Source organism: Myotis yumanensis, unplaced genomic scaffold (genome assembly GCF_028538775.1).
Source record: "Myotis yumanensis isolate MYYU_CA2020_CCGP unplaced genomic scaffold, mMyoYum1.0.hap1 SCAF_12, whole genome shotgun sequence".
NCBI lineage: Eukaryota > Metazoa > Chordata > Mammalia > Chiroptera > Vespertilionidae > Myotis > Myotis yumanensis.
Genome location: NW_027223763.1, coordinates 42,270,124 through 42,293,514, shown reverse-complemented (window position 1 = coordinate 42,293,514; position 23,391 = coordinate 42,270,124). Strand labels below are relative to the sequence as shown.

At 39.3% G+C, this 23,391-nt stretch overlaps 1 protein-coding gene across 7 annotated transcripts in view; it reads right to left on the bottom strand.

The window, feature by feature from the left end:
* Positions 1-23,391, bottom strand: part of TRPM3 (transient receptor potential cation channel subfamily M member 3) — a 773,499-nt gene that overhangs the window by 176,597 nt on the left and 573,511 nt on the right. For 3 of the 7 annotated variants that reach the window (XM_070431513.1, XM_070431508.1, XM_070431514.1), the window contains exon 7: positions 11,085-11,159. The exons of the other annotated variants lie outside the window; for them this stretch is intronic. In XM_070431513.1, coding sequence (XP_070287614.1) covers positions 11,085-11,159 — 75 coding nt within the window. The remainder of the gene's footprint in view (positions 1-11,084; positions 11,160-23,391) is intronic. 7 annotated transcript variants of the gene reach the window in all.

Below are 23,391 nucleotides of genomic sequence, written 5' to 3'. Positions count from 1 at the left end.
GTAGGTGATTTTTTGTATCACTCCCCAGATGCCTTCTACAGGGGCCTCTCCTCAGTGCTTCAATCAGCTTGTTACGCCTTTTGAGTTCTGTGGGTTGGACAAACATACAAATGCCAAATAACAAATCCAATAAACCACAAACCACCTCCAAGTACATTATATGCTAATAAGCTAACTTAGCTTTTGACTCAGTCAATGGGAAACAATTATTCCCTTGTGGCTAGAGACTCTGATTGAAATATTCTGCTATTAATGTCCATGTATAACCAGGACATCCAAACAGCATTCCACATGAATCATTTCAATAGAAAGCCAACAGCCAATCCCATGGGTTTTAAGGCAAGTATTAGTTTCATAAAAGGAAAGCCAGCATTATTTTCTTTGGGGTCATTGTTTGCAGGCTTGATGTTTTAATGTAATTGATCTAAGTCTACAAGAAAATTCACCCAAACAAAGCTATAGTCCTCTTAGTCTCTGCTCTGTTCAAAACCCACATCAAAAGGCATTCCTTGCCTTCTCAAGTGTAAAGTAATCAGAGTGTTTCTAATTCATTTTACTTTTTAATACTTTGCCCACACTCCCCCATAATTGTGCCAGGATCTAGGTCCATAGCCTGTACAAGTTCCTTTGGCTTCTTGACAGAAATTAGTAAGCAACAGAGCAGCCAAGGGAATTATGGATGGAAAAAACATTCAAAGACCTAGCCTACTGTGCAGAGCAGAGCTGGGTAAGAGAGGCAGACGGCAAGAAAGAGGGAAATGTTGCCAGTGGTATTTGTATTAATTTACCTTTCCAAAATTATTTTTAAAAATCTCTTTGCATCAGTTAAGGGAGGCTGCAATTTCTTTTCTCAGCCCCAAATGCAAAAGGTTCTGTTCTCTCTTTGAGGAATGTTCTTTTTTATTTACTTTCTGTGACGAACTGATACTCATCCTTCAATTCCCAGATTTAAAGACAAGCCTTCCTCGGGTTCCTCCCTGTGACCACCTCCCACTGCTAGGCAGAATGATCCATTCTCATTTATATATTTTTATAGCACTTGCTTTTTTAAAAAGCACATGCCAATATATACCTTACATAGGTCTTGAAGTGTCATCTCATTAATTACATGTTTGGACATGTCTTTTCTCTGGTAAGTTTATCTTTACATTCCCAGCATATCCAGTGCTCTATGTGTAGTAGTTTATCACTAAAATTTGGGGTACAGCAAGGAAGGCAGGATACTAAATTACCATCAAGTATATCCTGATTTTTTCATAGGTTAGATGACATTATAGGTATTTCCACAGAAATTTTAAACGTTTTTATGACATAAGCAACGTTCTCTTAATCAGCTGACCTGAGATCCAGGGCACTCAGATCTGATTTAAATTTTTATGAAATCAGGAATTATGCCAAATATCCAGTGTCTATGCCCATTGATTTTCCCATGGATGACTGAGATTGCTTAACTATTTTTTCACAACAATTATCGCATCACTGTTGATTATTATCCATAAACACAGTCTTCTCTGTAATCACAATCATTATTGGGCTCCTATTGCTTATAGATAAAAGCCCAATCCTTTCATATGACAGGTAAGGCTCCCATATTCTGGACCCAACCTTCATTTGTAGCCTTATCCCCCTCCAGAACTCTTCATTTACTCTGATTCTGGCCTCATCAGATTATTTTCACGATCCTCCATCTAGGATTATTTAACTTCCCAGTAGCCATCCTAATGTTTAGAGAGGAGTCTTTCTCCTACTCCTGATTTCATGGGGAAGGATTTTCCCTAAGCACATCCTTGGGCTTTCTATGCTCATTTACTCACTTGGCTCTTTGGTAAATTTGAGAATAAGTAGGCTTGCTTACTTAGCCTCACTTCTCTCCCTTTTGGCATCTGCCTGCCTGTAGGAAGCCTGAGATCACTGGCTCCTCCAGTGGCTCTGCCCCAGAAGGTGTGTGGTGGGCTGGGGGTGGGAGGTAAAGGCTCACTGTGAGAATCTACCTAATTCAGGGGAGTCACTAACCCTAAGACTTAAAACCATGTGTGCTAGCTTGTCCCCCAACTAAAAATAGTATTTTGAATTCCATCAAGTACCTCTTTTATTTCTCAGATTGTTCAGAACTTGGATAAGGAAGAGAGCTGCTATTTATTGTGGGCCCTCAGAGATCCCAACTCAATCTTCCAAGTCCAGTTCAGAGGTTACTAATTCCTGAGGCCCTTCCTCACTCTCTCAGGCAGTATTAGTTATTCATTCTTGTGTAGTCCCAATGTTGTTGTGGTTGTTTACATATCTTTTGGCAGTTATTTTATTCTGCCTTGTTTTAAAGAAAGTTTCATCCACTAAATTATAAACCCCTTGGGACAGAAACCCCCACCCTCTTAGTCAATATCCTGGTTTTCATAGAGCTTCACTTGGAAGGTAGTTCAAATAAATACTTGTGAAATAAAATTAAAATCTACAATGCCCAGGGTCTATACTTTGGGACTAACACAGCTGAAGAGATAGGAATAAATCAGTGCTTATAAAGGGACTGAGTGTCATATCTTAATACTATTGATGTAGCTACTGAAAGTGGAGATGACAGCCATTTAAGTGGCCCCATAGTGTCCTTTCACAGGTCTTAATTACTGGGCCTCACCAGTGGTCAGGGACAAAGAGAAGAACTTGCTGAGTGACCTGGGTGGATGCTCACATTTCACTTGTCCATCTCGATTAAGTCTGGAAGAGTCCAAATTCTTAGGGACTCGAAGAGGCCATTTCAGTTCAGCTGTCTTGTACTTTAAATTGAAGCCTTGCTGTTTCTCAGAATTGGACCCAGCTGGAGTCCCCTGTCCTGGCCACTGGGGAGAAAGATGTAAGCAAAGGTATACCTTCTTCCCCTTGCAGGAAGGAGGTCCATGAAAATGATCACTTCCTCTAGTTGGAATGAATAGGGAACTACATGACTGAAATGGAAATCTAAATTCTGTTTCCTCTGAGGCGACTGATAATGTTTTAGCAGCTAAGATGCTGCAATGGGCTAGGAGTGACCTTCATTCACCACCAAAGTTTTAAAAATAGCTGACTGCCATTATCATATATGAGACAAAGGAAAGGTACTGATGATTTGGGATCTAGTAATGGTATTCAGTACAATTTTTGAGCAACAGTTGGAAAAAGTGATACATTTTTATTTGATTATCTGGGCATCTTTTCCAAAAGATAACACAAATCCAGTCTGATCGAGTCTTTACTGTGACTAAATCCTTAGTGAGACATATAGGCGACGATGTCATGGGGAATCTTCTTTCCTCTGGTTGCAAGTTTCCATGTGGAGGGAGTTCCATTGGTGTAACACATCTAGTCTCTTACGGTTCCCCTACTCTCCACAAGTAGAACTGAGTAACCTAATCAGTGTGAGTAATAGCTGTGTTTCTCAATTGGATGTAACTAATCTACTAAAATTCTCCACTGAGGAGGATTTAGCTTCTTTCTTTCTTTCCCCATGAACTCGTGCCAGTCAGTGACATTAGTAAAAGTATCTGTTGTAGACCCAAACTTTTCCTCTGGTTGACCGTTTGGAGTTGGAGGTGAGCAGGTGAACCCATTTGGCCCTCATACTAAGACATCATCTCTAATAACTTCAACCTTAAGATATTTTGATCTTTATCTGCCTGGCTCCTGTGTCCACTCTCAGTCATTTGAAACTTGCCCCATCCAAGAGTGAAGTACAACTTTTTGGGCTTCCTCAAGTTTCAACAACCATGAATTGCAATACTGTCATTTCTGTTTCTGGCTTCATTTTGCAGCAGCATCTAACAACCTTGAGCCTCCTATTCAAGTTTGTGAACAGGAATTTATTTTTTAGGTGCAAATATGGCCTTCTCTGAAAGATAAGTATTTTCTTGATGTCATAGCTCCTAAAGAAATGACAATTTCATTATGTAAAAAAGATAATTACAAATGGAGCCAAAGCAAGGTTGTTTATGAATTTCAGAGTTGCAGTGAATGATTGCATGTAGTGAAGTCCACGGGCCAGTTGGCTAAAGGCAGTTTCTCTCTCCCTTAGAGGAAGCAACCCTGAACACTTACTAGGTACTGGGCACTCAGCCAGGCAGGTTGCACATGCTTACTCAATCTGCTCAACAGCCCTGTGATAGAGATATCATTATCCCCATTTTACTGTTAAATAAACTGAGGCATAGCGAGTAAGTTGCATGTCTGAACTAGGTTTCAAAGAGAGACCTGTTAGGAAATGCAGAGTCCACACTCTGCACTCTACTGGGTTGTCTCTCACTAGGGTGACCATATGATTTATCATACAAATGCCAGGACACTTGCAAGTGAACAGGTCATCATTAATTGCTACTTTGGATGACAGGTATAAACTGGAACTGAACAAACCAGTACATATGGTCACTATCTCTCTCATGTCTCAGGGCCTCAAACTCATTTCTGGAAGTTTTAAAAATAGATGCTGTCCTCAGATATTTAGCAAGGGGCCTGAGTTTGTTCACTGTTCTTTGTTGCATCTCCTCCTGATTAAAAAGGCCAAGACTCACAGATGCCCTTCCCAGATTCTTGGCATCAGGTTTCCAGCTCCATCTAAAGCACAGCTGTTCATTATTAGACATATTCCTCTGAAACACAGAGAGATGAAGCTCCAGGGAAGGATTAGTTCATTAAGCGAAGGAAAATAGCAGGAACAATACAGTAGCACCTGCATAAATCCTGGGGGGGGGGGGGGGGGGGGAGACCAATGGAAAGTTTCTCACATGTTCTAACATATCCATGATGGTGCTAGAAACAAATCTCTTCTACTTTTCTCTCATAAATAAATGCCTCATTACATTCTATCACTTAAGCACATCAAAACGCATGATGAGGAATCAGGAGACAGTCATGGCCCAGGGGCAGGCAGTGGGTGCACTGGGCCCTTAGTCACTGGGGGTGTTTAAACTCCTTAACCTGCTTTGTCATGTTTGTGTGAAACAGCCACTTGGCTATTTTCCTACTGCTGCCACCACGAATCATTTGACTGATAATAAGTGCCAGTGCCATCATTCTAAAAAGTGGGCTATCCTAACGTGCTATAGAAGAAAGTGGCACTCTAAGGACTGCCCTGAAAAGCCCGATCCAGATGTATTGCAAATTTTCACAACAAGGGGTGAGGAGGAATGCCCATTTCAAGTTCTCAGCTCTTCTATTCAGTGTCTGCTCCAGCGCAGTGGCCCTCAAGTTCAGCAAGTATCAGAGTTACCTGGAGGAACAGTTAAAACACAAACTGCTGGGCTCCATCTCTAGAGCTTCTGTGGGATTTGAGAATGTGTATTTCTGACAAGTTCCCAAGTGATGTTATTGCTCTGGTCCATGGACCACACTTTGGGGACCACTGCCCTGGCATAAAGCCACAGGGAGAACAGACTCACCCCTGTGCAAAGATGTGAAATCCAAGATGTGACCCCTCAGGTAAAGTAAGATGAAAGCCCATGGAGCAGGACTAAAACACCCATGTTATGTTTCCAATAGTCTATTCCCAAGTCTACACCAGGAGTGAGGAAACTTTTTCTGCAAAAGACCAGATAGTAAATATTCTCAGACTTGCAGGCCAAATGGTCTCTATTGCAACCATCTCTATGCTCAACTGTGTCACTGTAGCTCAGAAGCAGCATAGATGGTACATGAATGAGCATGGACATGGTTGTGTGCCAATAAAGCTTTATTTACAAAGACAGATGGCTCACTGGATTTGGCCCGCAAGCCATAGTTTGCCAACCTTTGGGTCTAACTAATGTGATAAAAATGATACGCATAAGGCAACACCTGTTAGTTTGCCAAGCCCGAGCATGCCTATGATCAAGTTGGAAACCTGACTGCGTATACCAAGCGTTGACACCTGTTCTACTTGTATGTGATTGATGCAATATGTCCTTATCAGAACATATGCACTCTTCTTGCAATTCAGCCCCTAGAACCAACTACTTCAAAAGGACTCTCTTAACCACTTCATCCCATTTAATACATTCTCTACTTGCTACTATGCCTACAAGTAAAGAATATCTTTCCTGTGTAGCAAGATCATTTTTGGAGTTATTAACTACTTTATATTTTGTTTTCCAGTGCTCTTTCTATCTCCTCATTTCAAAAAGGGCGCACCAGGCTGTCTTTTCTCCTGGGAGGCTTGCACTGCTGACCTGAAGAGTAGCTTCCTCAATAACTTTTGTTAAAAACCTAAGCCACTGATGTCTGGGAGGGGAAGAAGAGAAAGGCAAGTATGTTGATGGGGAGAAAGGGAGAAAATTACCCAACCCTGGAACTGGGAGAAGGGACTAACGACATCCCTAATGGTCATTTCCTGGATCCCTTATTTGACCTGTTGGCGGCATTTGGCCATTTCTTTCTCTCCTTCTTGCTCAGTCCATATGGCCCCACAGGCATCCTGAGGTTCTTCAAACACGTTGCCCATGTTTCCACCTCAGCGCCTTTAACTGCTGTCCCCTCATCTAGAAATGGTCTAGATATGTTCTTCCCAAATTACCCCATAGCTTGCTCTCTCACTGCCTCCAAGTCTTTCCTGAAAAGACATCCCCTTTTCAGTGAGGCCTTCCCACCACTCCCTTTCAATTGCAACTCCTTCCCCACACTGCCTTCTCTGCAATACCTCTCTCTCTATTACTTATCATTACTGAATACACTATATATTTTGTTTATTTTCTGTCTTCTCTACCCAAATGTAGCTCCATAAGGATGTGATTAGCAAAGGCTGGTCTGAGGGGGACTGCTATGAAGTGCACCTTGGGGTGCCAGACCTGAGGCTGCTGCACCCTGAGCACTGGTGACACCAGCTGTAGAAAAATCCCACTGGCTTTACTCGGGGAGGGAGCACCAGGGCCCTCCGCCCCAGCGGCCAAGCAGGCTTGGCAGTCACTGTATCAGCGGTAACCTTGGCTGAGGGAAGCTAAGAGGCCCTTTCCCAATTTTCCAGAAATACTGTAAACATGAGAGGGGCAGGGTTAGAGAGAGGGAGGAGTCTGAATGTGGGGGTAGAGAGAGGAAGGGGGAGAAAGAGAGGAGTGAGAGAAAAGGAAGAGAGAAGGTGGGAGGTAGGGTGAGGAGGAAAAGAGGGAGAGAGACCAGGAGGGTGGAGAGAGAGATATATCTAATAAAGATTAAGGTTGAATTTACCAAAACTAGATAAAAGGAGGCTTAGACTTGGGTTTATGTGAATTAAGGAAAGAATTTACTATGTGGCATTTCCTAAATGCTGAAATTTATGAATTTCAGTATAATAATGAAATAATAACAATGATGTATAATAACAATAATGTATACTCACTACAATGATTCTTATTCCTTGAATAATAAAACCAAATAAATTAAGAGAATGAAACAAATTCTGCTCCATGCATGCCAAGAAAGCAGAACCTACAAGTGCATATACCAGGGCAGTGAGTTTTTGATTCCCTCCCACACTCCAGAGGCAGGAACACACATTTAATTGCTGCTTCCTTCGGGATCTCCCCCAGATTTCACAGGAAGTTGTGATGTGCACCCAAGTCAGTGCTCACTGCCTGTGGATGGAAGACATGCTGCTAATGAGGAGGGTTCAGCTCAGATCTGTTTGATATTAGAAAAGCTGACTCCTCAATCCTCACCCCTCGTTTAGCAAAGGTGCACCTGTTTTTTTCCTCCCCTGCCTCATTCCAGCAGGAACTGTCCACAGAACCCCGCATGGACACAGAGACGCCAAGGCTCATTAGCCACCAAGAACCGTTGACTCTTTGGCCTGAGATTTGGGACATCGGTGTTAGCCTGCGGGGTGGTGGCAGGTGGAACTCCACGCAGCTTTTGAAATCTGGCCTCGCAGAACAGGGACTGCCTGCTCAGTGAGGGGAATAGCTGCTTATTCATTTCACAAATGGATGCCAAAAAAGAAAAAAAAACATATCAGCTGTCACTAATTTGGTCAATAATAGGGCATAACATCTTTATTATCACTTTTCTTGGGGGTTAATGATCTTTAGCTAATGGTTCAAGGTTAAAAGATTTTTATTCTGTTAGAATGTCTGACAACTCTATTAGTGGCATTGTGGGAGCACTAATCCTAGTCATTGTGCAAGCCCATATGAATTATACTTCACTCTTACATCCATTAGTTTCAATGGCTTGAAATGCTCCAAATAATTTTTTTGAAGGGATGGGGAAAATATTTTCAGTTCTAGGAAGGGGTTTTGAAGGGTCCTCTGATTAAATTCCCTGGCCTCATCCATTTCAAGCAAATTAAAATCTCAGCCCACTTTTTTTTTATAAGACCCTCAGAGAATGAGATACCTTATCTTCTCTAAATATATCCCACTGTAAAACTGTTGATTATGGCAGAAAAGTACTCAGTCAGCACAAGTTTTCTCATTAACTTTGTTTGTCTAACTTTCTGAAGTTAGCTATGCATTTATACGAAATGGGTTGATCCTAATTTAGACTGAAAAGCAGCCACGGACAATTATCACTTTAAAGAATGAGGGCAAAATCGATAGGTACTTCTTTTTCTGCATAAATGGAAATAATGAAGCCATGATAGCCTTGGCAGCTACAGGAAATATATTCTCTGTCTCTCTAAATTTATAAGTTGGAAATGATTTAGCAACAAGTGCAGTTTCTCAGAGTGAATGCTTTCAAGCAAATGACAGAAGCATGGGCGGTGATCTTTCCTGGACATGTCCCTATCCATTTATCCTCCCTGAGTCTTTCTATGTGTTATTGCTTTATTATTTGTCCTTCCTTTATGACTTATTTAATGTAATTTTATGTCAGGCTGGAAAACAGAGCTAAAAATCAGGCCAGAAAAACAAATGTTGAAGTTTACTCTAAAAATTTATTGAGCACCTACCTGCATGTGCCAGGCACTGTGCTAGGTTTACAGGATGACAAACATGAGTGAGACCCGGCCTCTGCTCACAAGGGGCTCACAATCTACAGGTGAGGAGGGCCAGTGCAGGCAGGTAGACAGATAACCACTCTACCAAAAAGAGCCAGTGCTACAACAGAAGTTTACAGAGAGTGCTGTGGGAGTATGGAGGATGTGGTGAATAACTGAGCCTAAAAGATCAGTGTGTGTGTGATTTCATAGAAGAGAAGATTCTGAACTGAGACTTGAAGTGTAAGTTTTGCCAATAAGTAGAGTAAGGGAGACATTGGAATTATGTCAAGATAGGACAAAAACATATCTGACAGGTCATGTCATTTAAAGGAGACTGCAAGTAGCTCAGAATGGGGGGGCATAGGTCCACATGCATTATGGAAGGAGAAGCTAGAAAAATAAGAAATAATAAAGATATGGATGGTCTTTTGATAGTGAAACAGGAAGAGATTGGGTCCAAACAAGAAGGTTTATATTATCATGAAAGGAACCTCTTAGATTCAACCAGCAAAGTAAACTTTGCTGACTTTGGGACCATATGCCAGTCAAACATTTGCAACTCAGATCTATTTTGATGTGAAAGGAGATCTCAGCATTCTTTCCTGTTGTGGAAGAATCCAAGGCCTTATAAAAATCATGGACATTTCCCCTGTTACACTCATTTGTTTACAGAAACTGTCCAGTCCCCGAGCAAGTATTTCTAATGTGGAAGAGGCTCTTTCCTCAAAAAGAGAGAGCTCCTAGCTTGAATTGGAAAATGAGTCAGATAAACAAGACAGGCAAACACTAAGAAATAGGTTCCACTCAAATTTGTTCCACTCTCTCAACATTATTCTTTTGACTCCATTGTTGTCTTGATTGACAAAGTGACTTATCATTAACAAGCGTGACAAACTTTTCAGCGACACAGCCAACTGTGTCCAGCCAAGATGAAGAGAGAACAGATGCCTAAACTGTGCTGGCTTCTTCACACAACCTATTCTTTAGAGGAAAATTCTTTAAAAGGAGCACATTCAGTTGAGAACATCCAAAAAATGGCAAGTCACCACATTAACTGATTATGAATTTGGTATTGGTATTGTGGATGGCCTTTTACGCGATTTGTGTCTGCCAGCAGTAGAAAGTCTGCATGACTGGGCCGAACAGGTTAGAGCAACCCCAGAAGGCAATGCTATGTTCCCGATATACATGTAACCTTCCCAGAGGAAATTTAACTTCCTTGTCAAGTCATGTGATTTGAACCCAGGGCTTTCAGTCTTTGAGAATATAAATCCGCTGCTTCCTACTTTCAGGACTCCCAAAATGAAGTTCTGCTATGACCATTAACGTACAGAGTTGTTATTTATCTCATGGAACAGTTATGGGCTCAAGGATGGAAAATTTCATGTCATGGTTACCCCAATGTATTAGATGATGGTGCAATGATCAAAAAAGATGCCAGTGATGACAATTGAACGTCCCTTTGCCTTCCCAGCCTCCTTCATATATTCTCAGGCATAGGATGACAAAGGGAAGTCCACGAGTCACATGAAGAAAGACTGTAGCCATGGGCACACGATCAGGAGCTCCTCTGTTTGCCTCCACCTCCACCCTCCATGCCATCACCCTGTTCTACCTCCCGCTCGTGCTGTTCCTGTGAGTTCCTCCACCATCTTGACACTGGGCAGTGTCCTCTGCCCAGAGTTCTGCCAATGATTAATTTCACCTAAACTGATGCTCAAAACGTGTCTGGCATAGTTTGTGTTCAAATAGTTACTGCATAAAATAAGAACCTCTAAGTCCTCCAAGGTAACAGAATTTTAGGGGAGTGTCTTTTTGAGTGAAATAATGCTTTCTTATGTACGGTGAAAAGAGCAAGGGTTTTAGAATCACGTCAATCTAAGAAGATAATTCCTGCCTGAATGTTTTTGTATGAAAAGAGATAGTATATGTAAAAATGCCAAGCACTGTGCCTGGATCATACTAGGACCTCAGTAAATGCTCATTCCTGCCTCCCTATCTTACATGGTATTTTAAGACGATAAATAAAAGAAGTAACTAACTCTGATGTGGTTGGATGTCTTAGAAAAGAAGGAGATAAACAGCAGTCATAAGAAAGAATACTATTATGAATTCTAAAGGAAATGAATGATTCTATGGTTATTTTTCTTGGTTGGGGTTTAAGAGGAAATTCATGTTGTCCATTAATTATACTTACCAATTTGGTCTAATTGGCAACTACCCCAAAATGAATAAAACAAGCGGGACTCAAGAGAGAAAAACGGCAGGCATCCTGTCAAAAAATAAAATCTTTGAAATTTCTACAACCCAATGGTTGGATACACTTTTATTAAAGCAGACCGATCACCCAATTTATATGAATTTATACATGTGATGGCAATGGAAGATGCACATTCAGAATTATGCAAAGCATCAAATAGCCCTTCTGTACCATCTAGAGATTGTCCCATCACTCCTTAACCTAAATAAGTCCTTAAAATCAACATTCTCTTTGCTGAGGGGGTATCCTTCCATTATTCTGTTTCAGCCTAGCTGATTGCCTGGTGGTTCTAGGGTCAAGTGAGTTAAGTCATGTTAAGTACCTGCAACAATGCTTAGCATTTAGTAAATTCCTCAAGAAATGTTAGTTGTTGCAATACTAATTATAATGAACCTTTCAATGCTGTGTTTTCTAAGACTGAACAAGAATGGAATTTCCCCCTTCCTACTTTAAAAAACATCTTTCTGATTTCTGGAGATATGTGTCCTCTTCTCAGTTGATTAGCTACTTTTGACCTAAAAGGAATACTTTTTTCAGAGGCTAATGTACTTAATTTCTTTTTAAAGAGGAATTGAAACCAAGATCAACTTGTCACTCAATATGTGTAATATTATTGACTGAAGAGATGCCCACATTTCCTCCTCTTCTCTTTCTCTCATTGGCCAAGAAAATGACTAGATAGATAAATAGATATAAGTAATATATATTGATTATATCTAAATCATATACATCTCTACCATCTTTCTTTTATCTATCATCTACCTATTATCTATCTATCTATCTATCTATCATCTATTATCTTCAAAAAAGTCATCAAAACTATTTCATTATAATAGGTTTCCTACCAATTTGGCTATTTTACCCCTTACTGGGAGATAAATTTAATGGTAAATCATCTCTCTGCAGTTGTTAACTTACTGAACAAACTAGCTTTGGGTTAGATGACTCAGGCAGTGTCTCATTTCAAAGGGAGGCCTCTGTTCTGACCTTCTTTAATTTTTCCCCAGAAACAACATGTTTGGAGGACCCCAGACCCTCAAGTGAGGTTTTCTGGCCCTAGCTTCCCAGGATCAAGCCAGACTTGCAGAGCATCCTCAACCTGTGGCAGCTGTTGGCAGTCAGTGGTTAGGCAGCGGGTAGCTGATTGGTCAGAGGCATAGTAGGGTCTCACCCCACTTTTCACAGAATTTGGTAAATCTTCACTGCCCATAACCTGTCAGAGTTGCCTTTTCATAAGAATGTGCTCACTAGGGAAAGCGTAAAGCAATATTCCTCGAAACACAAACTATAAGGCTAGTTCCTCTGGATTCTCAATTTGCAAAATAAGAAGCTAAGAATAACTACTGTGTATTTTCCAGAAAGTTACTAATTAGCATGTTCCTGAGAACATAAATTCAGCTTGGGAAGACAGGCCTCCCCAGGCCGCTATACCACTGTGTACAGCAATTAGACCTCTTGCTAAGTACTATGAGCAAAGCCTCAAATAGACAACAATACAAACCCTACTGGAAACGTAGCATGAGCATTTGTTCATGGAACCACACTCAAAATTGACTTAGCTACATTTTCTGTGCAGAGTGAATAGTACTGTTGTGTTTTCAGTTTATTTCTTTGTACCCCCCATTACCAAATCCTAATGAACAAAAGTTAAAATGACATGTTAGTGAAGGTCAACTAGATTTGTTGCATGGTTAAAAATGGAAAGTCTGGGTATCAGGTATCCATTGAGTGTGACCCCACATATCTTGATATTTCCTTAATTATCCTTCAGGACATAGTGGAAAAATGTTCTCAGGGGGTAAAATGAGGGAATAAAGGACTAAGGATTTTGCATCAAATAAGCCTGATGCCCTAAGATCCTTCTTTTGATCCTTGCTCAGGTGCACAGAAAACCTTTTTCTGATTTGAGTTTCTCTGGTGCTAAATTAAATGAAATAAGAAAAATACCTCCCAAACCAAGGTAGTGACCATGCTGAGCAAAAAGCTGCAGACTACAAATGGGAATTCTGAGTTCAGATAAAAGCTGTGCCACCTAATTCACTATATAAGTTTAAGCAGAACACTGACCATTTCTAAGTGGGTTTTCCCATCTGGAAAATGAAGACAATAAACAAACTGATGAAATATATGTAATATACCTATATCTTTATCCATAGCTATATCTATATCTATACCTATATCCATATCCATACCTATATCTAACCTATATCATCTATATAGGTATACTATATCATCTATATCTGTATTATACATATATGCCTATATGTATAATGTATGCATAATGTCCCATCTATCATATTATTCTATAGTTTACCTTCATATCACCTTATTAAGAAGATTTGATTAAAGGTAAACAGTGAAAATACATAACTAATGGTCATATTTCCTAAAAATTTAACCCTAGTTCACATGTAGCTGAAATTTTGCTTAAGACAGGATAAATAATTTAATGAAAATTAAAAAATTAATTAGCCTTCATGCTGTTCATTAAATTTCTGGATGTTGTTTTCAGCTACATCACTTGCCATCATTGCCTGCATTACATCTGTCAAAATCTTTCTTAAAATACCTCGGCCTTGTATCCTTATGGACACTCCTCCAGATATGTTCTCGGTCTGAATTCCTATTGCACTTTGTATCACCGAAGGGCATTTAACACTTGCTGCTTTATAATGCAGCTCTTTGCACACTGAGAGGCGAGAGAGCACAGCGGTTGAGGCATGGATGCAGGCAGACTTCTTGGGTCTGCCACTTATTAGCAGTCTGACCTTGGGACTATTCCTTGATCTCTTTGAGCTTCAGTGAACTTTTGGATCAATGGGAGTAACAACAATGCTACTAACTTCATAGGGTTGTTATAAGAATTAAATCAATTTTGTTTTTGTAAAGGGTTTAGAATACCACTTAGTAAACACTAGTTATTAACATATTTGTAAAACTCTAAGTTCAAGTGTACAGCTAGGTCTTATTTATCTTGCAGCCCCTACAGTGCTTTGTATATTATAAGCACACAAGCAAAGACTGGTAGAGTAAGACAAGTACTATGAAGCGGAAATATAAGAGAGAGAGCAATTACTATTTATTTTAAATGAAAGGTATTTGGAGTTCTCATTTTTGCCACATTTTGAAAAGCTGAAGAACTTATGACATGTGCTTTGGTTCCATACGAAGCATCTTAAAAGTATAGAGGAATAAAGAATATAGTGGGAGCCACTGTTTCCCCAGTGATCATGACAGACAACCTTTAGCATGTAACAGCTGTTGAATGAGCTTTTGAGCGAGGTGGGTTCCATCACATAGAGTAGGGCCCAGAGAGAAGAGAGCTGAACTTTGGGGGTGCTCAGGAGCATGATGAAGGAAAAATAAATAAATCTAACTCTAAGAGACTGTACTCACGGTAAAGATACGAAAGTAGGAAAGTTTTAGTAGCCCCATTATAGAGTACTAGAGTATCTGGTGATGGCTAAGGATTGGGGATAAACTTAGGCTATTTTGCCATTCACCAACTCTTAATAGGAAAGATAATTCTGCTTTCAGTTCAGCTATTATCAAATGTAAGCATCAAACCTATTGTCTTGGTCTCATAATTTTTATACACATCCTTTACATAGGATTTGAGAATATTATTCTTTATGATGTTTCCTTAACCAGCCCATCTGCCTAGATTTTCTGACTTAACTCTTTCTGTTTGTCTTAGAAGGATTGGAGGGTTGCCAGCAGACTGAGTGAACAAGAGAAAACAAAGATGTGCTGGCTCCTTACACACAGGTGAAGAATGACATAGTATATGCACTCAACAGAAGAAGGTACTAAACTACATTACATGGATAGGCATACTACTTCCAAAGACTTTCTTTCTTCCTCCCCTCCTCTCTGCCTTCTTCATTCCTTTCCTCCTTTCCATCTTTCTTCCCTCCTTTTTCCCTTCTCTTCTCTCTTCCCCTCCTCTCTCCTCTCCTCTCTATCTCTCTCTTTCTCTTATAAAATATATATTTGCTCATGTAAGAAACAACATTGAAAGTGTCAATTCTCATTTACCTTTCCCACCTCAAGTCTCACTCCCTAGAAACTGCAACTAATAATTGTTTACCTGTGTCCTTTCAGATGTTTTATAAGTATACATGTATATCTGTATATACACATATACATATATGCACATAGATATGTATATACATACATAATTTTAGAAAGATAAATGTTATAGTAAGCACAGATGTGTGTTGTGAAACTGGTTTTTAACTTTAGAGAAAAAAATTTACCCTTGGATATCTTTCCATATGAACCCAAACAGAGTTGCTGCATTACTCACAATAACTTCAGAGTATTTCCCTGTATTTCTACATATAATTTAATGAGTCACATATTGGCAAATTTTTGGGTTAATTCCATTTTCATTACTCTAAACATTATTGCAATGAATATGCATAGAATAAATTCCTAGAAGTAAAATTATAGGCCCAAAGGATATGTACATTTAACATTTAATAGGGTTACCAAACTGTCTTCCAAATAGGTTGTCCATATTTACACACACATCAGTACATATTTCCATCTACTACACTTATTGACATGAGATATTTTATTAGTAAAACTTTGTGTTTTGCTAATCAGATACATTAAAAATCATTTCATTTCTCTTAATTTTCATTTATTTAATTTTGAATGAGGCTGAGCACTTGCATTTTCTTCCCTGTGCTCTTTCTGTTGATAGATTTTGCCCATTTTCTTTTTAAAAAAAATATATTTTATTGATTTTTTACAGAGAGGAAGGAAGAGGGTTAGAGAATTAGAAACATTGATGAGAAAGAAACATCAATCAGCTGCCTCCTGCACACCTCCCACTGGGGATGTGCCCACAACCAAGGTACATGTCCTTGACCGGAATCGAACCTGGGACCTTTCAGTCTGCAGGCCGACGCTCTATCCACTAAGCCAAACCGGTTAGGGCTTGCCCATTTTCTTATAGAATTTTTCCTTTGAATTGTATGTGCTCTTTGATTATTATGGAAACTAGCTCCTTTTCGGGGTAGCAAATATCTCCTTTGCTTTGTCATTTGTTTACTGAATTTGATTATAGTGGCTTCTTTTCTTTTTTAAAAATATATATTTTATTGATTTTTTTTACAGAGAGGAAGGGAGAGGGATAGAGAATTAGAAACATCGATGGGAGAGAAACATCGATCAGCTGCCTCTTGCACACCCCCCACTGGGGATGTGCCTGCAACCAAGGTACATGCCCTTGACCGGAATTGAACCTGGGACCCTTGAGTCCGCAGGCTGACGCTCTGTCCACTGAGCCAAACCAACCAGGGCCTTATAGTGTTTTCTAATGGGGTTCCTAAACTTTGAGTCCATTTTCTATAGAAACTTGTATGAATAAAAAAATCACAATAGTTCTGAGTTTGCTGTTATGAAAAGATGAAGGAAACTACGCCAGGTAAGGCAGACACAAAGCAATGAAACTGCTCTACATAGAGAGTAACCAGAGAGGAAAGTGAGGTTTATTTTCAAAGCCCCTGCCTTTGGTTTCATTAAATCTGTAAGGCAACAGATCCCTTAGACCCGTGGTCGGCAAACCGCAGCTCGCGAGCCACATGAGGCTCTTTGGCCCCTTGAGTGTGGCTCTTCCACAAAATACCACGTGAGGGCGCGCACGTACAGTGCGATTGAAACTTCGTGGCCCATGCGCAGAAGTCGGTATTTTGTGGAAGAGCCACACTCAAGGGGCCCAAGAGCCGCATGTGGTTCGCGAGCCACAGTTTGCCGAGCACTGCCTTAGACAGAAGGGAAACCCCAACTGTCTTAAAACTCTGCCATTTTTTTTAAGGCTCTGCCTTTTGAGTTTCACTGGATAACATGAACTAAAATAAAAAGAAAACCTAATCAATAGTGTCACGTGTACCTCAGTCTCTAAAACAGGTGACCACTCACCATTTATGAAGAGAAGCTCTACTAATTCATCTTAATAACTGTCAGCATCAGCGAATGCTTCCAATTGTATATGTTCTGGCATTCAGGAGGTTTCAAGAGCCCTTCAGCTGTATTTTGCCCAATTATTAATTATCATTTAGGGATTATTAACATGTAGAAATGTCAAATTGGATAATTGGTATATAAAAAGGCTTCAAACTCCCCAAAAGCTCATCTGCTTATCAGGTCTCATCAAATGTTCCTCAACAAAGTAGGAAGATGGGCTGTTCTTATTTCCTAAGATAGGTCTCTTGTCCTTTTCCCCAACAGGCCAAAGCTCACTTTTAAGATGGACTTGAGAAGCCGGCCAATCTCCATTCTACTGTTATATGTAGGTCACATTTTTCCAGGATTTATTTTTGAAACATTAATATTAATAGTACAGTGTCATAGAAACATAGAATCTATTCTATTTATTTTTAATATCTTGGGATTTTAAATGTTACCAAATAACATGCAGCAAAATACATGGCTAAGGATTCATTAGGGAATGTACATGCATTATGCATAGCCTGGCATATGCAAGTACTCTGAGGCTAAAGGGATCGGTTCAATTTAGTTAACTTAAAATAACCTCACAGATGAAGAGTGGAAGAGCAAGATATGAAGCATACACTATAGGAGCTATTTCTGGATAAGACTTCCCAGTGATATTGGAACATATAGGTGTGTCTTACTTATGAATGGCAGATACATTTTATCTTGTGCCAACTCCAGCTACTTCTTAATAATCATCTGGCATGCTATATTGAAAAGGGATGGTGAAACTGCTAGTTGTACCCCAAGACCAATTCTTTCCTTCTTTCGTAGTGAGAAAATATTTAGCTGGCTATGTGTTTACCCAGAATAAAGACTACATTTTAGAATCCCTTTTTAGTTAGGTATGAACATGTGACCACATATTGGCACATAGGATGTAAGCCAAAGTGTTGTGTATGGCTTTCTTATTGTGCCTTTTAAAGGACGAGTTATGATTTCCCCTTGTTCGTTTTTTCCTGATTCCTTCTGGCCAGAATGTAGAGGCAATGGTGAGCTCCCATGGATCCGTGAAAACAGAGATGGGCAGAGTGAAAGAAAGAAGGAATTTGAATTCTCAACACTGTGAGGTTATCACATCAAATCTGCACTCATGTTCAGAATAACATATGCATGAGAGAGAAACTCCCATCTCATTTAGGCATCCATTGTGTTGACTCTTTATTACAGCAGCAGAACCTCTGTTCTAGTGAATGATATGGTTCTGAGCTAGATGAAGGCTCAGTGGAAAGAGTGCCATGCTAGGTTTGCAATGCTGACCACGGGCAAGGGCCCCGATGGCCTTATGACAACTCTCCCTGTGTGGATATCCAACTTATGCCAAGATGGAATACTTTCCAAAGAAACTTTCATGTAGCTCATACCTTATATCTTCCCTTTGCCATCTGCCTCCCTCTCTGTGCTACTGTTGACCACTTCAGGCTTGGCCTTTCTGTATTTGATATAAATACAAAGGAATGAGACTGACTTAATCATAAGAATAAAGATAAGTAATATGTATATACTTATGATATATCATTTATTTATATATAAGTGATTATAATCCTTTAAAATAGTCTCCTGGCTGCTCTATGATATTTCATCGATGCTGCTCTTGCTAAAACATTAAAAAATTTTTTTTTGAAACTGTAAATTCACACATTTCTTATAATAATATGACTGGGTCAAATCACTTAAATTTCTTTCATGCCAACCCAGCATCTCTTTATTGAGCACTTATTATGTGCATTAATATTAGTTTTGGTGTCAGAGAGCTTGGTAAATCTATTAAGGATGTCAACGATACTCTTTAGATAATCTATGTCAAATTTCCAGGGTAAGTTGACTTCATAATTTAACAAAAGGAAAACACTCAGACATAAAAGGTGTCTACTGCAGTCCCGGGAAATGAGAGACACATATCAGAAATGAAAGATTATTAATTTTTAAAAAGCATTGCTTTGTGGTGTTTTATCTCATAAATTTATTCATTCAGTCAAGATTTATATTACTGCCTTGCTCCCTTATTTCCAAAATAATTCTCAGTTTTGTATAGATAAAAACAACTAGAGTTCTCTTTGTATTCAATTTTGAACTCTTTATTCTACTAGAATTTTGATTTATTAAAATATCCCTTGGGCAAGAATTCTAGGGAGTAGGCTCTCTAGGGGATAAAGTAACCACATTTCCGGGCCTCTGCCTATACCCCCAAGTCAGCTAATAATGGTGAACTGTATGATTTCTCTGAGCAGCAAGCCCTCAACAAGGGGGAGCTCCACTGTTGAGCACATTTCTAGAGTTACTGAGACGGGAATGTATAAAGCAGTGGTGCTAAGCACAGGTGCTGCTAAGATGGAAATTCTGATTTACTTCATGAGTCAGTTCTGCCTGTTAAGCAGGTTGGTGTTTCTCTCCAAATGAAAAAGAGGTCCTTATAGCCATAATGCAGAAAGGTCAACTCAAGTCCACTGACAGTTTTGAATACACTGAGAGCTCTAACATAGACTGATTTTGGTTCTCACCCAGAAGAGTGCAGATTCAGAACATACAAAGTTAGACGTAAGGCAGAACTACCCAACAGTAAGTGACATGAGGATCTGAAGGAAATATACTAGGGCTGACACCCAGTCTGTGCTTCACAGGTTGTTAAATGTTTTAAATCTCACCAGTGGCTCACTACTGCTGCTGCTTCTGCAAGTCTTTTACCTTGGAAAGGCGTGGCCCTGCTGAGTCAGCTATTAGAAATACTTGGGAAAAACAAACAAATAAAAAACTCAAGGAAACAAACATAGTCAGAGCAGTGTTTCCTAAGGCATATGATTGACATTTGGGCCAGGTGATTCTTCATGTGAAACTGCCCTGCGTGTGGTAGAATATTAACATTCCTGCCTCCTCTCCAGTGCCATTCAGGAGCACCTGAAATTGTGTCAATCCCAAATCCCCCTGATATTTTTAAATGTCTCCTAGAGGAGGCAATGTCAACCTGGTGGAGGATGACTACAGCCATTTTTAAGAATTATCACCAAAAAATGACGGTAAGGAAGCTAGGGTATAAATGGTGCAGTCACAAGTACTTCTTTCTAATTATGGAGATTTCACTGAAATGAAATGCTTTAAATTAGTTGTGTCAGCTCACAGAGATGAACTTAGTATTTTATTTTGAATCCTCACTTAAGAATATGTTTATTGATTTTTTTTAGAGAAAGAGGAAGGGAGGGAGAGAGAGAGAGAGAGAGAGAGAGAGATTGATTGGTTGCTTCCTATATGTGTCCCAAGTGGGGATCAAACCTTCGACCTAGGTTTGAAGGTTTGACCAGAAATTGAACCTGCAAACTTTCAGTGAATGGGATGATGCACCAACAAACTGAGCCACACTGGTCAGGGCATGAGCTTTTTAAAATAAAATCTCATATAACCGATTATACTTTACCACTGTTGACTCACTCTGTTCATTAGAATGTTTATGGGGCTCATCTATCATACAAGCCAGTGGAATGGGGAAATATTTGTTCCCATAATAAGGCTTAACATCTCAGGAATGATAGTTTATACTGCTGAGAGACAATATTATTATCATTATTTTTGTTAGTTTGTGTGAGTACGTACACAGTCATAAATGAATAGGTGTGCTGGCTTAGGGACTGAACAATAAAACATGCTTTCCAGCAAACTCTAAATAGCAATATCCTCAAATATAAAATTTAATTATGCTTTGTGAATTCTGCAATCATTTCTGCTACTTGTTTACTTAGCAATGCCAAGCCCATTTTAATCTGCTGCTTTAGAGAAAAGTATTCTTGGTGGCTTCCTCAAATGTCAGTCATTACAAAGGGACAAAGGAAGAGCAGAACATCAAATTCTCTTTCAAGAAAATCCTGACAGTAGCAAAAGCACTGGTTAAGGAAATTTAAACCTACCAGATACTCTTATCAATTAATGTCACAAAATAGGTATACCTGTAACTACTGTATCTATGATGCCTTGGACTATGAATTTAGTCTGACGCAGATTCCACTTTATAGTAGGGAGATGATAAAGTCAGAAAATTCTAGTCTTACAAGGAAATATCCTACAACCGAAGTTGACGTTCACAATATAATTAGACATGTAATCCAAATAAAAATTTGCATTCAGCCAAATCTAAAATAAAATTCACATACAAAGGAGTAACACTTTAATCAAACTTAGCCCAAAGAAAACTAGATTCCTGTCTTCTTTCCCCATTTTATCCACCTTTTTGAATAAAGTGGTAAATTACAAGAAAAAAAAGCTGATATTGGACCAAATCTAAGCTTTTAAGATATATTCTTGGCCAATTCACATTTAGCACAAGATCTGACACCTCCAAGTAGCGACTCAACAAACCTAATTGACATTCGTTATGATTACTCCAACACATGGGGATAGCTTGAATCTCTAAAGAAAGATTAAATTTTCTCATTATTCTCTATTTGCTCAGGCAGGAGGAATAACACAGTTTAGAATATATTTTCAATAATACAGAAAAAACAAAGGAGTTTTCTGGTTATTGCTGCAACGACTGAGAATGTAAATCAATCACACTTCAATAAGTAATGTTAGCAGAGGCTGGATGACATGTTCCAGAATATAATTGTGAGCCTCATTTCCCCCTTTGGACTCAAGGATGCATGGCTTCTTAACAATCAGCCAGTTTCCACGTGTGGTAGAGATATCCTGATGAACACCCTAGACTCTGATGGACTTTGAATGAAAGGGCTTGGGTCTCAGGTTGGCACCGATGGCAGTCAGGCCATATATACATGGGACATGGCTTCCTGCTGGGGGACCACAGTGCCCTGAAGTCAGAAAGGCACCCAATCTTTCTGAAGTGCCACATGACAGGTCCTTCACTCGCTGTCTCATTTAATCACAACACTGTGAGGGAATATTGTCCCTGGTTCACAGTTGCAGAAACAAAAATCTAAGAGAAATACGGTAATTTGTCTAAGGTCACAGCCATGATGATCTGAACTTCCAGGTCTCCCTGCCACTGTCAGCTTATTGTCACTGGTGATAAACAAAGGTCTCCTCTTTTCCCAGATGCTATATTCTCCCCTCTTAACTCTTGAAAGAAAGTCACAATTTCTGGGGATTTTTCTAATCTTCCTTTTAAAGAATTGCTGGGCAATATTTAAATGGCTTTTGGCCTGCTAAGAGTAGAACTAGGACTTGAAAAGATTATTGTCAAATTTTCTGGATACATTTTAGAATTAAATAATAAAATTTTAATTTTTTGAAAGAATTGTTAAAGAGTTCTTGGATAATGTTTGCCATTATGTTGTCACTGAGTTAAGGAAATACTTCTAAAATCTACCCTACATTTTGCCAATACAAGTTAAAAAATGTTTTGGTACTTTAATATTTATGGATGAAATATTTATGATAATGAAATTATATGAATGTCTGGATTTCCTTCAAAATTATTTTGAGATGAAAGAAAACCTTTATTATTTTGAATGTGTGCACCAGGCCTCTAATCTATATATATATATATATATATATATATATATATATATATATATATATAATTAGAGCTAATATGCAAATGGTTATCATGTCCTCGCACCCTCTTGCCCTCGTGGTGGGGTGTGGGGCCTGAGGCTGCGCCCCCTGCCCAGTGGGGCTTGATGGGGGACCTGAGGCTTAGCCCCTGCCCGGCAGGGCTTGACAGTGGTAGGGCCAGCTGGGTCTGGGTCTCGTGCGATTTTGAGGCGCATGCAGGTGGGAGGGGCGCCCCAGACTCTGACAGAAGGGAGATTTTCATATACATTTTACTAATTTTCTTTCATCTCTGACACTTCTATTATAGAGAACGGGAAAATAGCAATATTAATATATTTCCTCTAATTAATTCCCTTTTAATGTGCACAAATTTTGTGCACCGGGCCACATATATTTACACATCCACATAGGTGGATGTAGGAATGTGCTAAGTTGATTCAACTTGTGTGACGATGTGAACATCAATAAAATAAGTAGGAGGTATTGTTTATTATGGACTTTTGCTTATTTTAGTTCAAGCTTAGTATATGTGATGTTTGGCAATACTAACCAAAGCAGTGGTTCTCAACCTTCTGGCCCTTTAAATACAGTTCCTCATGTTGTGACCCAACCATAAAATTATTTTTGTTGCTACTTCATAACTTAATGTTGCTACTGTTATGAATCATAATGTAAATATCTTATATGCAGGATGGTCTTAGGCAATCCCTGTGAAAGGGTCATTCGACACAGGTTG